At 39.1% G+C, this 25,480-nt stretch overlaps 1 protein-coding gene across 4 annotated transcripts in view; it reads right to left on the bottom strand.

Moving 5' to 3' along the window:
* adarb1b (adenosine deaminase RNA specific B1b) overlaps positions 1–25,480 on the bottom strand; it is a 160,091-nt gene that overhangs the window by 41,250 nt on the left and 93,361 nt on the right. For 2 of the 4 annotated variants that reach the window (XM_088352919.1, XM_088352918.1), the window contains exon 1: positions 13,062–13,116. In XM_088352919.1, the coding sequence (XP_088209045.1) occupies positions 13,062–13,116 (55 nt within the window). Of the gene's footprint in view, positions 1–11,739; positions 11,848–13,061; positions 13,117–19,226; positions 19,277–25,480 lie in introns of those variants that run through there. The other 2 variants (XM_088352921.1, XM_088352920.1) reach the window with 2 other exon arrangements.

Consider the following 25,480-nt stretch of genomic DNA (forward strand, 5'->3'; position numbering starts at 1 on the left):
GAGACGGGAAATATTTACATTCTAGGTAAAATGCTACCCTCCATTTTGGAAGAGATATTTACGACCGTCAGGAAGTCGAATCTCAGATTCAGGAGGAGCATTGAGGTTTTCATCTGGGCCGTGGAACAGAGGACCAGCTCTACACCTTCTGCAGGGTCCTCGAGGGTGCACAGGAGTTTGTGTTTTGTGGACTTGGAGAAGGTATTCGACCTTGTTCCTTGGGGAGGCCTGAGGGGGGTGCTTCAGGAGTATGGGGTACTGGACAGTCTTACCCGGGCTGTATGACTGGTTCTTGATTTTTGTACGCATAGCCGTCGGTAAGTCGAATTTGTCTCAAGTTGGCTTCTGAAGGATTTTATACATTTGACTATAAAGGATTTTATATGATTTACTACAAATTACATTTAATGCAAAAGATATTCACTGACTGGGCTTTAGTTTAATGTCGAGGCAGTCTGTTCCAAATGCAGAATATTTTGTGCAGGGAATTTTGATAACAGGACTCTGACGGAGGACGGCAGGCGTTGTTTTGAGAACAAGGCCCTGTGTCGTGAGAACGGTGGGCGCAAAACAATTCCTTGGCACGCCCATGGGAGGAGCCGAGACGCCATCTTGCGGGGAGACGCGGACCAAGAAGAGAAAGCTAAAGGAATTCAGAAGAAGGCTTCCCAGAGACGCCAACGTCACTAATTTGGTCGTTTTCGATGGAGTACACTTAGTTAAATTTTTAGGGGAAATAAATCTGCCCCCGAGTGGAAATGTCGGCTTCCTGTTCATCTTTTCCCTCAAAAAACGAGCGCGCATAAATTGTTGGGTGAATGTAGGTTCTGTTTGGTTAATGGAGTCAGATAACTAATTTGAACAATTTGGTAAACGGTGCATTTTGATATTTAATTCCAACACTTCCCTCTAGAATCAAGTCACTTCAGCTGGTACAAAATGCCGCAGCGAGGCTTTTAACTAGGACAAAAAAGTACGATCACATAACACCGATTTTGGCTAACCTGCATTGGCTCCCAGTTAGCCATAGATGTGATTTCAAGGTTCTCTTAGTATTGTACAAAATCATCCATGGACTTGCTCCCTCTTATCTTTCAGATCTGATTTGCCCCTACGTCCCGGTCCGAAGCCTACGATCTGAGAGTGCCGGTCTTCTGGTGATCCCAAGAGCAAAGAAGTGTTCTGCTGGTTCGAGAGCGTTCTCCATCCGGGCACCGGTGCTGTGGAATACTCTTCCCCCTGAGATCCGATCTGCAACCTCAGTGGAAATGTTTAAATCTAAACTTAAAACTCACTTCTACTCCATAGCATATGAATAACCTACTCTTCTCGTCGGCTGAAAAAAAAATAAATAAATAAAAAAATAGTCTGTGTAATATAGTGTAATAATCTGTGAAGCCCTTTGAGACTCTTCGTGATTTAGGGCTATACAAATAAAAATGACTTGACTTGACTTGAGGCTACCCCCCTTAGTCACTGATTCTGTTCATATCTTTTATAATAATAGATTTGACTTCAAAGGTCGCTGTACCCAGACTATCGAACAATAAAACGGGAATAAAACGAGCAAGTAATAAATACCAAAAGACAAGTCTAAAGAGGTGGGTTTTGAGTCCTGATTTGAAGGTGGACAGTGTGGCTGAATTCCGGAGGTCAGGTGGTAATGAGTTCCAGAGCTGGGGGGCAGAACGGCTGAAAGCTCTGCTCCCCATAAGGCTGAGAGGGGCAGCGGGTATAGTGAGATAAAGGGAGGAGAAAGATCTGAGGCTGCCGGATGGCGTGGCAATGTGAAGGAGGTCTGAGAGGTAGGCAGGGGAAAGGTTATGGTTGGCCTTGTAGGTGCACAGATGGATTTTGTAGATTTTTCTTTGGTTCATTGGGAGCCAGTGGAGTTGCTAAAGGAGATGGGTGATGTGATGGCGAGACAGGGTTTTAGTGATAATGCAGGCAGGAGAGTTCTGGACCAGCTGAAGTTTGTGAAATGAAAGTGGAATAAGAAAGCTTGATGCGGTTGAGTAAAAGGTTGGATTGCTTTTTTTCGGCCACTTTTTAACCCCAGAGGAGGAAGTCGCCTATCTCTTGAAGCCCATCTTCTAAAAGTAAGTTAAACTTCACTTGATTTAGCTTTATAGAGCATATTATTTCATGAAATGTTTATTTCATAGTTCAAAATAATACAGGTTCTGTATACAAGCCTTAAACATACTTATATAAACCTTAAACAAAATTTAGCACTGAAGCAACTTGCATTTTAACCTAACCAAAAAAATTCAACTCGTTTGTAAGTAGGGAAGCGTCTGTAGTGCTTAAAACAGGGAACACATAGATTACAGTATTTTGCATTAGTCGTTAGCGTTTCAAAACCTATTAAATGAGATTAATCACAGTAAATTTACATGTAAATGACTGCATGTACATTTCTTCATAAATTCAAAAATTGGTGACATTTTTGAAGCCAATGAGGGCCCCCACTCTAAATAGTACCACTAAGAGGAACTACTGTATTTTCCGCACTATAAGGCGCTCCAGGTTATAGGGCGCACCCCCAAAAAAATAGTTTTTGGTCCTATATTTTCCATACATAAGGCGCACCGGATTATAAGGCGCTACAATGGGAACGTCGACAAAACAGTCAGATGATTCAGCCCAACTGATTACCCCCTTAACATTCCGGAGGCTTGCAAAGAAGCAAATACGTGTCTCAGACATGTACGGAAACAGTGTCTGTACCATGTCACTCAAATGCATCGTTGCAAATATCTTTCGGAAGGTTAAAGTCTTGGGATTCAAGAAATGCCAAACATTTCTTAGTTTCCATTTTATTTTTTGCTGGCCACTGTGTGGACAGCAAAGTAAGAATTGTATTGTGCAGGGAAACGGGGTTCTTTACTGTGCATATGACAATAAACACTTTGAATTGAATGTAGTTTAAAAATAGACTCATCACAGAAACATCAAGATTGTTCTAAAACAAGATACTGGGAAAATATAAAGCCGCATAGCTCACCTAAGTTCTCTTGCAGCCATCACGTTCAATAATAATACGCAACCGTGGTCTTCTTACAACCGTGAGTGTAGTAAATCCAGGAGAGTAAAATATTTACAAATACAGAGTAGTAAAAAATGTTTTCTCGATGCCGTAGTGCAACCCAACGTGTGATTCACATTCATCTTTTTCGCCCAATTACAGGCTTTGTTTCGCCCCTTTAGCCTATGCGAGCCTGTAAATGATAAAAAGGATCCGCCCCCTTTACCTCCGAATAACTTTAGCCAATAGTGACTGATTCGAATGATGATTGACACATTGGTTAGTCAATGAAACGCCGGTATATAAATCCCAGCATACACCACGGACGACTTCGCCTTCGGGAGAAAATCTAGTCGGCGGCTGCTTGCCTTAGTTGCAAGACTTTGCGACTTAATATTGATCCATATATAAGGCGCACTGTATTATAAGGCGCATGGTCAGCTTTTGAAAAAAATAAAGGCTTTTAGGTGCGCCTTATAGTCGTGAAAATACGGTAAATACAACACACTGTCCCTTTAAATCATTCAATATTGTTCAAAGAGTCCCAATCGGAGTTGTCCAGTCATCACAAATTACACAGAGGCACTAAATCACATTTTGATGATGTGGCGTCTTTCATAATGAAATGCATAGAGTCCGAAAAAAAAGGCAACAAGATTGTGACCACTGAAGTATATTTTTTTTGGTTCGTTTTTGGTTGCTGAGCGCTTGCCACTTTTCTCTTTACGGTCTAAAATCTACACGACAGTTCTGATTGATGACAAAGCGAAATACAAGGCGCCTCCGGAGATCCGAGTGTAGGGCCGAGCGTGCTCAGTGCTCAAACCTCCTACGGAACGCCGGAGGATCCTGGGAAATCAGACACCTTCGTGTTAACAACTTTTACGATATACTACTGAGGCTGCAACAACAAATCGATAAAATCAATGGATTGTGAATAGTGTTGACGACTTATTAGATCTTCGTTTCGTTGTGTCACAAGATTTAAGACCCACTAAGTTGAAACGCTTCATAAAGGACATGATAGGCTTGAATATAAAAAAAAAAAAAACGCTATCTGAAATTTTAAAAAAGGAAAAAGAAAACAAAACAAATATATGAACACTCGAATGCCTTGAAATGGTTCAGTCCATATGATTCCTAGCTCCTCGCTCGCTTTTGTTTTGCTAGGCAAGAGTCACTTGAGTATGAACTTTACATTACAAAGTTATTAGCATATATATAAACCATATTTGGCATTCGGAATCTATGTAAACCAAGACACACACTATGTACTTTTTCCATATTTTGCTTAAAAATTCCCGTTCCGAAAAAAATATATTTTTTTATCGCTTATGTTATATTTTACTTGCTATTTTGTTGTTAAGGTTGTTGTTGCCCTTTGAGACTTTTTGTAATAAAGGGCGAAACAATAAGTATGACTTGACTAAGTATGTTAAATCGATAATAAGAGTGCATACAATCCGGTTGTGATGCTGAGAGTTGTAGTACCACTTTGGTCCATCAGAGGGCGGCGAGACAGTTTTTGTAAAAAAGTAATCTTACATTTTTTTACCCTAACGAATTTTGCAACATTACAAACAAAATTAGCATGAAAGTCAAATACTACAAAGTTGAACCTATTTCATCATGAATTAAAGTTAAGAATTTTTCAAGGGAACAGAAAGTGCTGCAGAAGTACAGAGAAAAAAAATTAAATACCGTAAATTCCGGACTATAAGCCGCTACTTTTTTCCCAAACTTTCAACCCTGCGGCTTATTCAGTGATGCGGCCAATTTATGTCATTTTTCTAACGGCTGCCAGCGGCGCTCGAGTAGTAAAGGTAAGATTTAGACCGGTGGAATATATGCGCCGAGGAAGACTGCAACTTCACTAAAACTGGCTGCATGCGAAAGGCAACTTTTTTGCAAGTCTGCCAGTGGATCCTGACAGCGAGGAGCAGCATCAAAAAATCCACCATCACCAACGGGTTCCGAAAAGCCGGTCTGCTGCGTGACGGAGAGGAGGGCACAGAATCAGGAGTGGATTAGAGTTCCAGCGACAGTGACAGCGCGAGTGAGGCTGCGGGAGCGTGGGACGACGTCTATATGACAAAGTTTTTTTCTGACACTGAGGAAGACGACTTTGATGGCTTCAGTTCTAATGAGGAAGATGAGGACGGTTTACCGTGATTTTTACAAGTACGGTATGTTTTTTTAACAGACCCGTTTACTGTGTCGCAAGCGTGTTGCTAGCGTGTTGCTACCATTAACTGCCCTGTCATAGGCACCGTTTGGGATGAAAGTTATATTATTATTATTAAAGCTTTGAAAACTCTCTCGGTGTACCGTCTTTCTTTGTAAATATGTGTAACCATGTATAATATGTATTTGTAATGTATTTATTTGTATTTATTTTAGACACTTATTCTGACAGGTTTTGCACGGGCGAATGAAAAAGAAGAGGCGGAACAAACACGTGGTGACGGGAAGTGTGGTAAAGGTGAGACCTGTTTGTGGACGGGGCGGACAATAGTGGATATATTTTTTTCACCCTTACCTTTGGAAATATACACTTTTTTCCTTGGATTACTTTCAACGGGACCCGGACTCTGCAGGTCTGCATCAAACCTTAAGTACCGGCATCATTTTCCGTTCATTTTGCCGGCTGTGATTTTTGGACTGTGTACTTTAATGAAGGACATTTGGTTTCAATCGCGGGACTTAAAGCCGGGTTTGGGTTAATTTTGTGTTTGTGTAATATTTTTTAATGTGGGCGCATGCGGCTTATATACAGGTGGGGCTTGTTTAAGTACAAAATCGGTTTTCCTCTTAAAATGTGGTGGGTGCGGTTTATAATCAGGTGCGTTCTATAGTGCGGAATTTACGGTAACTACGGTAAAATGAAAAATAATAATGGCATGTTTACCTCTTTCAACTTGTGAGAAACGCAATTGGGTCCCGTTTCCGTTCTGGTCCTGACATACTCGATTAAACGCCATATTAGAAAACTGGGTCTTGAGTCTCCTCTTGAAATGATACTTCATCAAGCTTGCATCAGAGGTTGGGCAATGTGACCCCCTCCTTAAAAGCTCGTTTTTGAGATTCTGCTGGCATGACAAAAACTCCGGTTCTCCATAATTCATCTGCGGCCCACCGGAAAGCAACGCCTACTCCGAGAGTAATGGCTGGCCGCGTTTATGAGGGAAGCGCGCAGGAACTTTTCATTGGAGAGATTTGCTGAAGTTGAGTATTCTGGGGGTGGATTCGTTTTGAGGCGGCGTCATCGATCACCGTCACCATAGTCGGTTTATTTTGAAACGTTTCCTGGGATATGCGTGTCCCGCTTATTGTCACTTTCAATGAATATGCATAAAAACTGTAGACCCCCAGGGATACAATTTTAATGGGTTCTGTTTAAGGACCGAATGATATGGATCATTATCAATAACGTCAGGAGGCATAGCATAGCCAGGGTTCCTACACCTATCGGCAAGTTAAATTCAAGTCAAGTCAGGTTTATTTGTTTGGCCCTTAATCACAAAGAGTCTCAAAGGGCTGCACAGACCACAGACAATTCAAACTACTGACTATTATGACACCATCACCTGATCTAAAACCTACATGAGGGCAAGGGAAAAACTCAAAACCTCAGTCAAGTGAAGCCATGTTTATTTGTGACGCCCTTAATCACAAAGAGTCTCAGAGGGCTGCACAGACCACAGATTATTGCAAACTACAGTGCTGTTTTTTGTAAAAATGTCACAAAATACAGCAAACAAAAAGTTCCAGTTGTACAGTAGTTCCCTTAAGCGTAGTGGGCCAAATCAAATCTGACCACTCCTACTGCTTACCTAAATTGCTCCGTGTACTTGGCTGGCATTTGTTGGGGAGTTTACAGTTTATTCAGTGGGTTTTCATCATCATAGATTATTTAAGGAATCCTCAGCGACAACTGTTAACTCTAGTGGAAACTGTGTTCTTTAAATATTACACCGAACTCCTTACAAGGAATACCTTGGCTATGCCAGTGTCTGAAAAAATGCCCGCCCGTACGCCCGGGGCGTGTATCTTTTACGTTGGGCGTACAACTTACAAAACGTCTCTGCCTGGGTGGCCGGCAACTTTTTCAAGAAAAAAAAAAAAAAGAAAGAAAAAGAAAAAATAAAGTTTTTTTTTTTTTTTCAAATCAAACGTTTGCTTTTTTCCGTTTCCGAAATATTCGTTCTGTTTGGAAATTTTGGAATTTCGGTTCGTTTGGCATTCTGCATACTCGGCAGCCAATCAGAAGCCTACATCGAACAACTTTGTGCTTCCGGACTTTCCCGAATGTTATAAAGTCGCGCATTTGCATATACTTTTCCAAAGCAGACGCATAGAGAACACAAGAAAAATGGATAAGGGCTTAGGAATCAAGCCAAAACCTCAGGCCCAGAAGAAAGATTCAAAAGAAGCGAACAAAATTGATGACGCTACATAACGTAAAAATACATTTAGAGCATCGTGGATAGAGGAGTTCACGTGGCTCTAATAAATATCCAGTTTTTTTTTAGAATTTACAGCACAAAATATTTTTATGTGGCGTACACAATTTTAAATGATCAATAAAACGTATAAAACATGGGGAAATCGTATACAATGATAGATATTTAATGTGAAAATATCATACGCTAGCTATGGCCGTAATCTAGGGGTCTACTGTACTCCTTAAACAGGCATATTTAATTCAGTGAAGCAGAGTATTAAATGGATTAAATGTAAATACAGAGCTCATCACCGATCTGACCTCGGTCTCACCGACATCGACGCCTTGAAGGAGCTGCAAAGTACACATTCATCTGGGCTTGATGGAGTATCTGCCGCGGTATCGTGGCACTGACAATGACCTCGATATCCGGGCCATGAAGCAAAGAGATTGTCCTCGCCCGACTTGTGACCTCCCTCACCTATTAACTGCTAGTCCTTGGATAAGGAGACTACGACCCGCGGGCCGCATACGGCCCATCGGGATTTTTAATCTGGCCCACTGGAAAAAAAAGGGAAAAAACAAGGACAAAAACAAGAAGCTTAGATGCTACGTGCTTGTTTAGGGTGGTGATGGCCCTAGTATAAAATACATGTGACTTGAGAAGCATTACAGAAAAAATGGAACCAATTTGATGGAATTGTTCATTCTTCTTTTTTTGCATGAATAGAATGTCAAAAAAAAAAAAAGGCTGGAACAACGAATTGACCAAATCGATTAAAATCCGTGAATAAAAGCGTTGGCAACTAATTAGATCATCGATTTGTTGTATAACGTGATTCATGAGGCACCAAGAAGGTTAAATCAATGCAAATTAGAGTGCACACCATTTCGTTGTAACGCTGGGAATTGTAGTACCGCTTCCAACTGGCAGAGGGCACTAAATCAGCTTTTATGATAAAAGCTATGTTAAAAAAAATGATATACTACATTGTGAACTTTGCATTTATAAACAAAATTGACATGGAAGTTTCAATTTTTTAGTGATTGAAACAAATCTACAGAGAAAAATAAGCAGAACATAAGTATAAAATAAATAAAGTAAAAAAAAAAGAATAATAATGACATGTTAAACCCCACCCAAGGGGCAAATTCTCGAGCATATATAATTTTGCCAATGTTTATCATATTCCAAAATTGGTTGACAACATTTTGAAAAGTGGGTTTGTTTACATTTTGTTTTGTGGATAATAAAAAAAAATTGACACGAATACAAAAGTATTTCTTTTTATTTTTGTTTTGTATGTAAGTCCAAATTTAATATGATCCCTGAATAAGGTGGTAAGAAGAGAGTATCTTATATATTTGCACGTGTATAGCATACATCTCTATGCATTGTTAATTGACAAATACTTATTATTTTTATTGTTATACATCATATAATATTTAGTTTTGAGCACTATCGTCTATCTGTCCAAAACTTCAATATTTGAATAAAAAGGAGGGAAATTAGAAAACCGATTCATTGATTAATCGGGAAAAAACCCGACAGATTCACGGATTATGAAATCAATCGTTTGTTGCATCCCTACAAATATTATTTCCTCCTGGTTCAGACTAGAGGTAAGATCGGGCCCAAAAAAAGCACCCGAGCCCGACGCAGGCCCGAGGGGTATTAAACCCGACCCGGACCGAGCCCGACTAATTAACTGGATTTGCTGGCCCGGCCCGAGGGGGCCCGAAATTACATATTTTATTTATAAGGAGGGGTGATTTATGATAACAAATTAAACTCTGCCTTTTGTTACAACATCTAGGCCTAAGTGAAATAAAACTGTATAAACATTTACATCTTTTATATTTCTGTGTCTGCACTGCAGATGTTACATTAAGCGACAATCTGTCATTGACGGGTTTTTTTTTTTGAGGTAGCGAAAACATTTAAGGGCGTCCGTCATTTTGACGACTTGATCATTGGGCCATAATCCACAGCAGCAGTAGTAGTACGTCCTTAAGATTTTAGCGCGGCACTATCATTGAGGGGGTGTTGACGTGTTGTGCCCTTTTCCGACTCCTATGCAAATCCCCCCCCCCCCTGATCGTATTCTATATAAAACGCTTATTAAAACAATAAAGCGAGCTAATTATAATAATTGGGAGATCCTAGTCTATATAACGCGTTTATTTAAACAATAAAGCGTGATTTTATTCTGCAAATTGCGTTTTTTAACGCGGATGAAAATGTCACCAACGTCAATGTACACTTCCGACAAAAGCGATCGTATTCTATATAAAACGCTTATTAAAACTCTTACCAGAGTGCGTTTTCCTCGTCAGTTCTCCTCTCTTGAGTTTATCCTTAACTTCTTGTTGGTCCGACTCCATATCGGGGATACCAGGCCAAAATCACGCGAATTTGCGGAGGGGAAGATTATTAAGAGGACAGCATTCACGTCACGTCACGTCACGTCACGTGCACAGAGCATGCTCTGGCTCCGTTAAAAGCAATTACAGCTCCTTCTCCGTTTTATCCAAATTATTTATTTTATAACAAGTATTCCTTGGTCTAGTATCCATACATAGTTTAAGTATATATTTTTAATGAACATATATTTATAATTATTAATTAATTTAAAAAAAAAAAAAAAAAAAAAAAAAAAAAAAAAAAAAAGCAGGACCGAACCCGACCCGACCCGACCGTATGACTGACATTTCAGGCCCGACCCGGCCCGAAATTGCCTCGGGTTCGGGTTCGGGTTCGGGCCATGAATCTTAGCTCTAGTTCAGACTTCCCTGCCAGCGCGTTCCCTTTTCGCCATATCTCCTCTCTGCGTATTTTTGGGGGTGACGCCTAACGATGTTCTCTCCGAAATAAGTGGCGCCTAACTCGGAAAATCAAACCCAACAACAGTCCTTCCTTTCACCAAAAGCCTACCTACTTATCATTAGTTATTATTCACATTCCAAAACAATTGTTGCATAAGCCGCAGGGTTGAAAGCTTGGGGAAAATGTGGCGGCTTATAGTCTGAATTTTTCGGTAGGTGTTTTCCCCAAATTGTGCAGCCCTAATACAAACTTTTAACATGTATAAGATGAATAAATGAATGAAAACTATTTCGAAGATCAAAATAAAAACAGAAGAAAAACAATAACTCGACAACAAAATAATGTTACATAATATGTTCGAAAAGGGGTAGTAAGAAGCAGATGCTTATATTCCCTACCACTTGATCTTCCCTATTAAATACACCAATGATAATAACAACAATATTAATAATATTAATAATAACAGAAATGATATAAGAATAGCAACAATAACAACAAAGTTGACCATAGTTGTTGACGCACTATTCCCAATCTCTCGTATCGCGCATACGCCATTTTCTTCATCTCTGTATTCCGCCAGTAATGTTTTTTTGCATTTAAATTTGAAGACGTGAATAGTTGGACATTGTTTGATCTCGTCTTGTAAATTGTTCCAAAGTTTGACTCCACACACAGACACACACATCCTTTTCCTGGTGGTTCTCACCTTTGGGATTATGAATTTACTACAGCCCCTTAATTTATAATTTCCCTCTTTCCGGATGAATCATTTTTGGATGTTTTCTGGCACTATGTTTTTGTTGACCTTAAATAGCAGTTGTGCAGTGAAAATGTTTACTAAATGATCCAATTTTAATCATTTGGACTCCTTCCAGATTTTAAACATCTATATTGACATGACATGGTCGGAATGACATTCAGATGTCTGACGGAGAGAAACAAAAAAACAATACATGCAATTGGCATCTGTACACCACAGTTAAGCAGATCTCACAGAAATGTCCTTAGTTTCATCCCAGAAAGTGTCACTTTCAGTTCATCGGTGATAAAGGAAGCGGAATAGACGCGGCAACACAGCCGTGTAATGCGGATGGATGTCGTCGGTCACACGGCAAGCCGACTTAAAAGGAGGATCGGTTGCAGGGGGGGAGCAAAATGCAACATCAGCACCAGTGGACTTATTTGGCTGAATGGAGCCGCTTTGACAAAGGAAAAGGTGGAGTGGCATCTTTCAATTGGAGTGCTAGCTGACATTTCATCATCTTTATCCTTAAATTGTGCAGGAAGAGCTGACACTTTGGATTCCGTGCAACATACCAAACATACAGAGTCTTTAAAACAGCCTAAAAGATCATCAGCTGCTCCCTACCCAGTCTAGAAAACAGTACTCGATTGTGAAACTGTAGCAGAGCAATTAACACTAGAAAAGGCAATTCCCACCTGGGCCACCACCGATTTGAGACTGTTGCCCTCTGATAAGCGCTCCAGGTCCCTCAAAACAAGGACAAACAGGCTCAGAGACAGCTTCGTCCCCAGGGCTATCACAGTCCTAAACGGAGGCAGACAACTGTGAACTGTGAAAGCATATCTTGTGATAATTTTGGGTTTACAGACGCTACGCGACTTACAAATGAGATAAATTAAATGCCTTTCCAGACTTTTCAAGGATACCCCGGGAACCCTGTTTACATTGATTAAGTGTTTCTGTTACTAATTAGAACTTGAACTTGGTCATGTCGCCTCTCTACCTTTTCATAATGTGCACAATGAACTGGACAGCTCGGCCATAATCAATCAACATTAATGTTCACAAAGACTTTAAGCCAGGGGTGTCAAACTCATTTTGACCTGGGGGCCACACGATAGAAGAAACTTTCTTGGGGGCCGGATTAATAGATTAGAGAGAAAGAAAGAGGAAAAAATAAGAGAAAGAGAGGGAGAGAAAATGAGAGTGTGGGACAAGAGAGAAAGGGAGAAAGAGTGAGAGTGAGAGAAAAGAGAGAGAGAATGTGAGAAACAAAATAAAAAGTGAAACAGTGAGAGGGGGAAAGAAAGAGAAAGAAAGAAATTCAAATAGAAATAAAAACAGAAAGAGAGAAGGGGAGAAAGAAGTAGGAAAGAAAGATAAGGGGAAAGAAAGAGAGAAAGAGAAAAGGAAAAAGGAAAAGGAAGAGAGCAACAGAAGGTAAAAAGACAGAAAGAGAAAGAGGAACAAAGAAAGAGAAAAAGGGAGGAAAAGAGGGGATGAGAGAGTGAGAAAGAGAGAGAGTGAAAAAGAGCGAGAGCGAGCGAGAGAAAGAAATAAAAGTACCGTGTTTGTGAGAGGCACCTGGCTTTGACAACATTAAGTAGACATATTTCAACCTTCAGCCCGTTTTTCTCTTGCGCTTCCCTCAGTGGGCCGGATTCAATCCCTTGGCGGGCCTAATCCAGCCCGCGGGCCGCCTGTTCGACACCGCTGCTTTAAACATTTGTTTTTTTGTAATGATATTGTAATTTTAAACCAATATAAATCCACATATAAAAATAATTGGCTTCTGCATTTTGAAGAAATCAAATTCTCTGAGGAACCAGAATATTCTAGTCCCGAATTGAAGAACAAGTTTATCACGTGATCAAATGAACACTAACAGTGTACCTTACGTCACACTACTGCATACTTAAAAGCCAACTTCGAAAGTAGCTCAAGTAGAGACTGTCTACTAGCACCTAAAAGCACATTGTCCGAAAGAAAGACCAGAAGAACGCTAGCACTCACATACCCGCGGCCTTTCGGAGCTTCTGCAGTTCTGCTCCAATCATTGCGGTGGTCCACATGATTTGATTTTTTCTATTTTGCAGAATTCAAAAACCAAAATTGCTTTCATCGTGACACATCATCGACACCAAAGCCTTGTGACATAATATTTAGACGGACGACAAGGAAACCGAGACCATTATAGTGTTTTAACATCGGAAAGAATAGAAACCATCTATTGGATAGTCATTATTGTCATTGATCACAACATAGTGTACAGTGTTTACAATGAGATTAAGGGTGGTACTCCAGGATAGCTATGTATTAAAAGAAGAAGAAAAAAAACAATAACCACAAAAAAAAGAAAAAAAAAGAAATGAAATATCTTGAATCCTGATGATTTGACCGCTCAGACTGACATTTTCTTGGGGTTTCATCCAAGCTATCGTTTCACTATCAAGATATTACCCAAACTGTACACCAGGGGTCACTACTGTAGTGCCTGCGGTAGCCCCCTGAGATAACTTAAAATCCTTTAAAGCACATGCTAAAAAAACTGATGGGGGCCGGAATAGTAAATTGAAGAGAGAGAAAGAAAGTGAGGAAAAGAGAGAAAGGGAGAAAGACAAAGAGAAAGAAAGATAGAGGGGGAAAACACAAGAAAAAGAGAGGGAAAGTGAGGGACAGAAAGAAGAGAAAGGCAAATGTAAAGAAAAAAATAGAAAGAGTGAAGTGAGAGAGAGAAAGAAAGAGAAACAAAGAGAGACAAAGAATGGAAAGAGAAAAGAAAGGAGAGAGAGAGAGAGAGAGAGAGAGAGCAAGAGAATGAGAGCGAGAGCAAGAGAGAGAGAGAGAGAGAGAGAGAGAGCGTGAGAGAGAGAGAGACAGAAAGAGAGAAAGAAGCACAGCTTTTGTTTTGTCTAGGTTCGCCTTGTTATCAGCCGGCTAGTTGGCTTGCCTGCCGTGCTCATCGTCTTTTCTCCCGGCTGATTCATGTATGTTGCCCTGGTAGTGTTTTGTTGTTGGCTCGCGGTTACCCTGGCTGCTTCCTGCATGATTTCGATCAGCCAGCCTCCAGTTTTTTTCCGACTAGCGGTCCTGGTTCATCCTCTATGGCAGCCTGCCATCTCCCCCGGCTGTTTTAGGCCATGTCACCATGTTATTTTTGCCAGTTGGCCCCATTTTGGCTGCTCGCCATTTGTTGTACTATTGCAGCATCTATCTGCGACACAGCGGCTATCTTTTCTCCACAAAACCCACCAAAACTTGACTTAAAACACTCAAAACCTTTTCGACTAGTTAACATGTAAAGCAATAGGGTGACAGACTGTTTTAAAAATGGATTTTCTCAGAAAATAACTGGAATATATATATAATGAAATATATGTAGATATAATGCAAAAAACATGCACTATTTTCTCTTTTTTTAGAATTTGGGAATCCCTTTAAGCATTTTCAAGCACCCGAAATTCCAGCACTCTACTGACCTTGGAAAACACAACATTAAAATTCAAGCATTTTCCAAGGATTTCGAGCACTCGTACGAACCCTGTTAGTAGTTCCCTAGAAACAACATAGTAACACTATGCTAAGTTATCCAACTGGCTGCTTTTCGAGATACTCAGCAGCTAAACAGTCGCCCTTAGCTTAGCGATTGTAGTTCTCATTGAGAGGGGTTACCTTTTCGCTCGGATCGTTTCTTGCGCCTCCTCTTGAACCTCCGGCGGATCAAGCAATAGTAAGAACCCGGGTTCTGCGGCCCGTCGGCAAGAAGCGTCATGGCTGCTTTGCGGCGTGCGGACCCAAGCGCTTAGATGGCGTTTCCGTTTAGCTGAATGCTTTCGCTCCACATGACATTCAGACAAATGCTCACACCTGAAGCATGCCTTTGGATATACTCGGCGCCCTCCTCCCATATGGCCCTCCCTCACTCACTCACCCGCTCCCTCTCCATCTCTGACTTTTCCACTCTCGGCTCTGCCCGTTCGGAAATGACAGCGGGGAGGTGGTGAGAAGATGCAAATATTGTCTATGGGGTCCTTTTCTCGAAAGACAAATTGAGTTTGAAATAGAGGTCGACCGATTATCAGGCAGGCAGGTATTTGATGGTTATCGTATATTAAGGCTCAGCTACAGCAGAGCCTCTCTCTCCCTCTCTCCTGCCATCCTTCTCACACACTACCTACCCTACAGCTTAAGGAAAGTTAAATTCAAGACTTTATGTCTCTTAATGCCTCTTGGATAAAAACTTAAGACCAAGTCGGAAAAAGTAAAATAAAAACATTTCTTGCACACAATACATCGTGCCTCGTACACATTACCTGGCACAGCTTTTAGCCATTGCGATAAACGTTTGTCGGACAGCCACTTCTTGAATTTAAACTTTCCCATGGTACACGTCTCTGACCGAAGTCGCGATGTGTATTGGGAATACCCCTGAGACGTGTGTCTGCTCTGAAAGGCCCGACTGAAACCACATTAAACCTATTTGATTGTTACATAATTGTGGTCACGCAACATTGCAACAAAACTAAATCGGTGAATATTTAAAAAAGATGATTTATTAACGTTACGAAATCTTAAGTTCAAACAAATCTAAATCTTATTAATGTGTTCACATTTTTAAGACTTTCTAAAATTGGATATAAGACATTACTTTTAGAATAATTAATTAAATGCCTTTAAAAACCTTAAAAGGATCCCCGGGAACCCCTGCACTGAAGCAGGAAGAAAAGCGTTGAGTGGAGTAAACAGCGGCAGCTCTGTGCCAAGGTTCTAATTGCCGAAATGCCTGATAATCAAAACTGCTGCTAAAATCGAGATTTTAAAAAGTCAGTGGTAGAATACCAATTATGTAATTATAAGATAGCATACAAAGTCTTGTTAACTTCTTTTAGGGAAGCATGTTCAGGGGGAGACTGATATATTAGCTCTTATCATAACATTAGTTGGTCAATCAAGCGTGTGTGTTTGTGATTGAAAAGAAGGTGCATAAAAATGACGCTAAAGTGGAAGGCTGAGTAATTAGCTGTTAGCATAACATTTGCCATGTTTAAATGTTGAGGCGAATTTTGTTTTAAATTAATTTTAGTCATATTGGTTATATTCACATTTGTATTTATTTATTGTAAAAATAAATATCAGGGAGTTTTTTTACGTTTTTATCTAACTTTATATGAGTTGTTGATTCGCGTAATTTTATTTCCTGCACTGGTAGTATTTGGTTTAAGTGAATTCCAAAGTATTTATTGTGAAAAGGTTTTAGAGTTTTATCTGAATTTATAAGAACTATTCCTTGTTTCTTTAGTGTGATTAACATTTTCTTTGTGACTCCTTATAATGAAGGGCCTCACAAAAAAATACCACTTTAGTTGACCTGATTAAGAGGTATCGGTCCTGAAAAACCCATATAGATTTTGAAAGAATGCTTGCCCACCAATCACGTGTGAAAATGACACTGAACACAAATCGCAAAACATCTCTTTTAACCTGGGATGCATGCCAACTTTTTTCCTAGCACGACTCATAATACTCCGACGACAATACCCGCAAAATATCCCCCCCTTACTGCAACTTTTATTTAAAAATCAAATGATTTACGGCCAGTCTCCCATGCACGTGATCGAGAGGAGACGCGACTAAATTGTGTGAAACGGGTTTTCCCAATGCACAAAGAATCCAACAAAGAATGTACCCAAGCCGCTGCTTTTCACATATTTTCAACAACAGCGAAAGAAAAACAAACAATAAAAGGGGCTACTATATTTCTGCACCCCCCAGAAATAGTGATTCTGATCTCTAAGCCGCATGGAATTAAAACAACAGCAAGGGCTAAAGTTGCATAAAATAATATCTCAATACAATTACACCAAAAGGATTTGCTTCATAGAACATAAATTAACATTACGATCACTAAAATAAATTTGAGCAACAAACATTTTAAAAATGAACCACAAGAGGGCACTCGAAGACCACCCTATGTGTTTCTCAAAGGCAGAGCAGTTACCGTAAGCAGTACAATTCAATTGTAACAATGCATTTACAATTTTATCCACCATATTTTTCAGTAGAGAGTGCATTGGACTGTAAGGCACACTTTCAAATTTTTAGGTGCCCCCTTATAGTCCAGACAATACAGTACATTGGTCGACAAAATATATGGATAGTGCAATTAATTATTTTTAGGGTAGAGGAACCCAAAGACTGGTGCAATTAAAAATGCATAACTATATATATACGTATATCTATATACACGTATATATATATATATATATATATATATATATATATATATATATATATATAGATATATAATCACACAAACAACGAAAGCTGCAGAAGTTTTGAGAATATTTCTACTAGAAAACGTTCAAGTTCTTGTTTTTTTTTTCTTCAACAGCATCAAAAACATCAAAAAAGTGTGTAAAATAAGGTATTTTTGACAGACTATCAATTAAACCTGTAGTATTTTACAAAATAATTTATTTTGTCCGGGCAGCCCCAAATTGTAATGATGGAAAACTCATTGAGGTGATCCACATTATCAATATGGCTCCTGCAAAGGAAAATAAATGGCAAATATATAAATAAATACAAATAATATGTGAAAGTATTATCTTGCCACAATCTCCATTCATTTCATTTTGAGTTCTTCCTTAATGACATTCTTCTTAGAAAAGGGTAATGCTGTGGCGCTCTCTAGTGGCCGAGCGAAATCATTACACTTCCTTCCAACCAAGAAGAAGTACGAGTACGCACTGCAGACATAAAATAAGTAAAATTCCGTCTTTTCAACAAGTAATTTCTACTTGATTAAATATTTTCCGTGATTAAACAATTTAATTATTTTCATCAAGTGGAAAATAACAAATAATTCTTACATTTGTATTTATTTTTCTCATTTTTAGGGAGAGTGAGAGAGACTGAAAGAGATTAAGAGAGAGAGATGGAGAGATTGAGAGAGAGATTGAGATGGATAGAGATAGATAGATAGATAGATAGATAGATAGATAGATAGATAGATAGATAGATAGAGAGATTGAGACAGATAGATTGAGACAGAGAGATTGAGATAGATAGATATGTAACGGGTGTAGTAATAACTTTTGTTTTATTGAAATTCCTGCTGAAATATGTGTATAGTTTTTGGTAAATGTCCTGCAATGATGAGTCCAACAGTGCCATCTGCTGGTATGGGTTGGGGTTTGGTTTTGGGTTCTGACATGTGACCGGGAGGCGGGGTTTGTTGGCAGTCTTACCAGAGAGAACTGCAATGGTAAGACACATCTTTTGGTGCTCCACAAAAGAAGTTAATTTTAAACATTATAACCCCAGCTGACAAATCTCTCAACATGCACAGTAATGTGATTGATATTGTATTTTCGTTTTGTTTCGGTTTTACTAAATTATGAATTCCCCTTGTAGAGATCAAAGAGATCAAAGCCAGCAGAAAAGCTAATGTTGTGACTCATCCATTTGCAGGTAACTTGTACCCGTTTTTTAATACTCATTATTGTTTTTATTTCTATTTTCTCATATACATTAAAAAAGGATGATGTTGGTTAAAATTCAGGCGAAAGAAAAATATATTGAATCCATTGTAAACGTTAAAAATCCACTATACGATCTCTTGTCAAAAGTATCTTGTTAAAATGTAAAGATGTAAAAATGTATTGAGATATTCTAAAATGTATTTTATGTAAAGTGAAAAGAAAGCTCTTTGATATACTTTGTTGGCAGTCTTACCAGAGAGAACTGCAATGATATCAAAGAGATCAAAGCCAGCAGAAAAGCTAATGTTGTGACTCATCCATTTGCAGAAACTGTAATAATAAAAACCTTATCATCCAGTCCAGCGTGAATGTGGATCTTTGGTGGGACACGTACACCGCGGTTACAGATAGATAGATAGATAGATAGATAGATAGATAGATAGATAGATAGATAGATAGATAGATAGATAGACATAGGCAAGCTTTTTCAACCCTGACTCCCACCTGTTTTTAGAGTATTTAAATAGTGTTACGAAAAATACACACTGTAATAAAAATATGGTAAAGTGCAAAATGTGGGGGTGGGGTTTCATGTGGGCTTTTACTCCCCCGGGTGAAGTTAAAGAGCCTCACGGCATGAGGAAGAAATGATCTCAGTCTGTCCGTGGAACAAGACTGTGACAAAGAAATAAACTAACCTTCAGTAGCGGTCGAGCTTCTTGGGCAGGTATCGGGAGAGCAGCGAATTCTGCAGGACAAAACAAGACAAAAAAAAAAAAGAGTCAATTAAGATAAAAATCTTTAAAGAACATTTTTTTCGAGTTAAATTATAAAGCCAGTTGTTGCAGAGAAGAAGAAACAAAATGGATCAAAGTTAACACCATTAACGCACTAAAAATCCTCCAGCCAAAGTTCAAACAGCTATACAAAATCAAGCAGACAACCGTTACTAAAAGTGATTGAAAAAATATAAAACAAAAACAATATTTTGATAGATAACTTTAAGACAGTGGCTTTCAAATAGTGGGACAGGCCCGTTTGACTTTGGAGAACTTAACTTTCCTAGAATGAAGTGCAATTGCACCCCCACTCCACAAGGGTGCAGTGGCATTCTCATTGTCAGAGCGTTTGTTTACATTAAACCTCCACCCATTGCATTAAGCACACAGTATAAGCAATGTGTATGAGGTGTAGACCCTATGAAAAATATTAAACACAGATGCTGTGACAGGCGAAGAGAAACGGGGTTAAGAGACAAACAAAAGTCTAAGAAGAGCAAATTTGACAAACAGCACGGCGCACTTCACCGCGACCACGGTGGGAGCTGGTGTGCTTGCTATGGACCTGGGCGATAAAACGATGAATGATCGTGATTTAATTTATTTCCACGCTAAATAATAAAACCTTAAACAAAAGTTGATAATCTAAACTGTAGTTACCGCCCGGCCACAAGTCTACATTTTATAATTATAAATTATAGAACGACTGATTATGGCCGAGGTCTCCTGTACTTTGCCCACATTACAAAGAGGTAAATAGGAGACACGACCAAATTGTTTTATTATCCCCCCCAAATATTATAATGAGGGAGGGAAATGTTTCAAATCTTAAGAAGTAGTGTGACCGATTACAGCCGAGTCCTCCAGTGCCTCACAAACAAAATGAAGAGGTAGAAGAGACACAACCAAAATAACTTAAGCGGCGTCGGGAAAGAAAGCAGTAGCGAGGCTGCAGGTCTGGGTTGGTGCTACGGCTAGGCTAACAATTCTCTGAAGACACCCTGGCAGAGGCTGTATTTCACCAAGGCCAGATCCAGTACCCATTCGTGGCTCTTGTATTTTATTTATTGTGGAGACCTTGCTGAAGTCGCGGCTACCCGATGCGAGTGTGCAGCTAGCCAGCCGATCTCTAAATCGCTCTTTCTCTGAAAAGAGAAGCCCTCTAATTTTGTTATACTTTGTATAATGACCATTTATACAACAGAAATTCTGTTTTTATTTGTAGTCCTGTAGTTGTTATTTTGTTAGTCATATACTCTCAGTCGGTAATGACGACTAAGTATCTCTTATTATCGTTATTTTCCCCCCTATTGTGATAATCGTGACATCATATTTGGCCTTTATCGGTTCACCGCCATCTCAATAAGGATCGTGCATCCCAAAGAAAGTTTTTCCTCCATTTTTGATAGCAAAAGTTGAGAACGGACGGACAAATCGGACAGGGAAATTGCCTGCCGACTTAATCGACGGGGCGACAGACAAACAAAGTGTTCAATTATGATCCCCGCCCGCCCTCTCCTATAGCGTTTCTGATAACAGTTCCACCTTGGAGGAGGTCAGTACTGTCTTATTTTTGGTTAAGTGACTTTTGAATTTTGGAGTGGAAGCCGAATAACATCGAGCACAGAGTCTTTTTATAGCGCTGCGCTTTCCTGATGCAGCTGAGAGAATCCCGACAGAAGGGCTCTCCACCATAGCCTTTGGCTTTTTTGCCTAGGAGCTTGTTTTTATCGAGGGACTGTTTTTTTGCCCCCGCCCAAGGAAAAGCTAAGAATAGGATGCCTGGAGATTATATATATAATATATATTGGCAGCAAAGTAGTTAGAGCACAGTTCTGAGGTCATGAGATCGAACCTTCCTGTGAGGAGTTTGCACGTTCTCCCTATTCTTGCGTGAGATTCCCCTGGGCACTCCGGTTCCCTCCCACATTCCAAAAACATGCATGTCAGATTGATTGGCCGGTCAAAATTGTCCCTAGGAGGGAATGAGTGAATTCTCTGACCCTGTGTGCCCTGCGACTGGCTGGCAACCAGTCAAGGGTGTCCCCTGCCCACTGCCCGAAGATAGCTGGGATAGACTCCAGCACCCCCGCGACCCTACTGAGAATAAGCGGTGCAGATAATGGATGGATGGATAGCTAGGTATGAGTATGGCTAAAACAGGGGTCAGGAACCTTTTTGACTCAAAGAGCTATAATCCATCCATCCATTATCTGCACCACTTATCCTCAGTAGGGTCACGGGGGTGCTGGAGCAAATCCCAGTCAGTGGGCATGGGACACCCTCAACTGGTTGCCAGCCAGTTGCAGGGTACACAGAGACAGACATGGAAGGTCGGGACCCATCACTTTTCACAGGTAAAATGAACTCTGCATACTGATGGCAGATGGAAAACATGCAATGAATGTAATAAATAGATTTCTAATAAACTTCATTTTAAATTATTGTTCTGTTATATATTCTGATGATCAATCCTTAATACTTTGCCACAATGGGTTTTTTTTTTGCCATGAGTCGTCTTATTGTGTTTCAAGTTGTGAAAAACGGTGCAGGCAGCTTTATGGCTGGGCAGGCAAATTTTCAGAGTTGTCTGGTGTCCGCTAACTTTTAGTTACGAGTTTCAGACACTGCTTACATTGGCAGGTTATACTGCATATATTGGTATGTATTTTAATTTATTTATCTTTATTTCGATTCCTAGCTTCTCCGAGTTATATGTCGAAGTGTCCTTGGGCAAGACACTGAGTCCCTAATGCCCCCAATAAGCAGGTCGGCGCCTTGCCTGGCTGCATGGCCGCTATTGGTGTGTGAGTGTGTGTGTGAATGGGTAAGTGTGAAGCATATTGTAAAGCGATTTGAGAGGTCTTCATTGACTTGAAAAGCGCTATATAAATGCAGACCGTTTACCATTTATTATCAAGTGAACTGACCAGCACTTTTTTGTCATATATTATCAAATATTCTGTAGTTTGGTGCACTATTTCTCGATCTGTCCAAAACTTCAATATTAGAAGAGGAGGAAGTTAAAAATGTATTTGAGAAATCTGATTCATTATTCGATAGAGAAATAATCAGGGTTAGGTAGGGTTACTTTAACTTGATTACTTTCAATTACTTTTGGATTACTCCAATACCAAATATGCTAATAAAAGACAAAAGAAACTAAATACAGTGGAACCTCGGTTTTCGATCATCTCTCAGTTTGGACAAATCGGTGTTCGACCAAAAATTTAGAGAAATTCTTGCTCTGCTGTTCAGTCAAAAAAAATCGGAGTTCGAACGCCGGTACGCTAGGGTGCGATGCTGAGCGGCGTACGGGTGTTTTAGCCCCTAATTATGCCTCCGAAGAAGGTCGGTGTGAGCAGGACAGGTGAAAAAAGACAAGTTGTTCGTCCAACTATTTCCGTTAAGAAAGACATAATAGCTAAATATGAAAGAGGTGTACGAATTTCCGATCTTGCTAGTGAATACAGCATGGCTAAGTCTACGATCAGTACGATACTAAAGAATAAGGAGGCTGTGAAATCGAGTGATGCGGCTAAGGAAGTTAGCGCTATAAGCAAGACACTGCCGCAAGTTTTGGAAGAGGTTGAAAAACTTTTGATGATTTTTCTCTCCCCACCGTCCACCACAAAGGTAAAAAATCCTATTCATAATCCTTTTTTTTAAATTTTTACACGTTCATGTTAGCGTAATCTTTTGTACGGAAGATTACGCTAACGAGAACGTACGATTAGCCTGGGTTAGCTTCATGTTTACGTTCATGGTAAACATTCAGGGTGTTAGAACGGATTAAAAAGATTTTACGTTACTTTTAAAGGGAAAAACTATTTTGTTGATTGAACAAATCGGTTTTCGAACAGGCTTCTGGAACGGATTATGGTCGAGAACCGAGGTTCCACTGTATGAATAAAATGATGACTCACAAAACGTGGTAAGCTTTCTCTCCTGGCTTTGATCTCCGGCAAAACTAACATAAAATGCGACAGAAACAAAATGAAAATAAATCCAAACAGCTAGCCAACATCATTTTTGCCGTTCCATGTATTCCGTTACTCCCCAAGCCTGCACAAAATTGATTCATTTTATTCCTATTTAGTTTCTTTTGTCTTTTATTAGCATATTTTGTATTAGAGTAATCCAAAAGTAATTGAAAGTAATCAAGTTAAAGTAACCCTACCCAACCCTGGAAATAATCTATCGATTATGAAAATAATCTTTAGTTGCAGCCCTAGAAGCAAGTGCGTTAGTGCATGATGGAGAAGTGGAGAAATCCACGGGACCCCAGCAACAAATTAGGCCAATGGCTGCACACAAAGCGGCTAACAAGGCCCCCGAAACGCCATTAAACAGCTGACCTACATTGGCCAGCAAAGACACAACCCCGGGACGCTCTTTTAATTATCAACATGCTCTATTAAATGTGCCTGTCATGCTTTCCTTATTGATTGCAGGCGCTCAATTCCCAAACAATTGAGATTGAAAGCCCCGGCGGTGTTTTTGTTGTGCTTGCATCTGGCCAGCAGAGGGCGCCGTTGATGCAAGTTTGCATGGGCTTCTGGTTTGACACAAATGCTTTTGGAGGGGACTCGTTAGTCAAAAGTAAATGTAATTTTTCCTAAAATGTGATTTATACATGCATATAAGTCTTGAACGATTGGATTTGAACTTCTGGCTAGTTGGTTTATGAATAGTTTTTTAAAAAAAGCTTCTTGGGCCATATTTTAACATCCAACAAACATTCTTTTGTGAAAGAAAAACTTTTACTTTATTTCTCCTTTATTTGAATAATCAGAAGCAAAACTTTAGTTTATATAAATAAAAAACATTAAAAGGAACTAGAAATGATGAAAGTAAAAACACGTCTCAAAAAGTATAAATAAAATATATACACATATAGTGAACATGAATTGAAAATATCCAAATAAACAAACACTTATCTAATTAACCATATTGAATAAATAAATAAAAAAGATCCACGAATAATATGAATTAAAAATAAGAACTGAAAATCAATTATCAATCATAAAAACAAATATTGAATTAAAAAAGGAGAAAAAAATAAATCAGGTAAATGGATATGTAATAATATGAAATGAAAATGTGAAAATGTCCATCTTAAAAACTAAAAACATTAAAAAAAATAATACTTTTTTAAATTATCAAATAAGATACATACCTAAAAATATGAAAATAAACACTAACAATACAATCACATAAATAATAAAATACATGTTTAAAATAATAAAATAAATACATAACTTATTTGTATGTATATAATTATAAAAAAAACTAACCGAAAACAATAAACATTAAAAAAATAACCAAAACTAAAAAAAGATTAATAGATACATAATAAATTAACTAAACTAGAAATAAAGAAAATAGAAACGTCTCAAACAGAAAAACAATAAAAATAAAACAATGAATAAAAATAAAAAATACATAAAAACAAATATATTGCTTCTATACCAGGTGACCTTTTTTATTATTGCAACCCTTTTTTTTTCTTTTTGCAAGGTTTTCCTTTTACTTTGAAATTGACAGCTTTGCACAAAGCACAAAGAAACCTCAAGACACAAGGGAACTAAGCAAGCAAAAACACAAAACCCCAAGTGCTGATAATGCAAAAAGGTCCGTCACTTCCTGGAGAAAGCACAAGGAAACGCACGCGACCGCGCACACAAAAACAAAAACACGCACGCTCAATGCCAAAATGAATCACTGAAGTACTTTGGATTCAAATACCTACATTCTTCACGCAGTAACATTTTCCTAGAGTTCATCTATTTTAAAAACTGCAATCTTTAGCAACAAACTTGAATTTGTTTAGGTATGGCTCCCAAGATTTGCAGTGATGCTAAATGGAGAAGCAAAAAAAGCTAACCATGGAAATGAAGCTTGCAATTATCAAAAAATATGAAGAAGGAGTACACATTGTTAGCCTTGCAGGGGGTTATTACCACAGGCTTCGATCCCCCACTATGCAGCAGTATTACCTCGTGATCCCCACCTTAGAACGGATTAATGTTGTATCCTGGGGGTCTACAATATTCTCTTGAAAGGTGACATTTTGAAAAGCATTTTTGGACTAGTTTGTATGAGTTGGGTGCTACTACTGTTACTGTACAATGTGTTTTTCCAGACATTCAAAAATTAGGTTTTTTTTATGG

The sequence above is a fragment of the Urocampus carinirostris genome, chromosome 14 (assembly GCF_059441175.1).
Source record: "Urocampus carinirostris isolate Australia breed hairy pipefish chromosome 14, RoL_Ucar_1.0, whole genome shotgun sequence".
NCBI lineage: Eukaryota > Metazoa > Chordata > Actinopteri > Syngnathiformes > Syngnathidae > Urocampus > Urocampus carinirostris.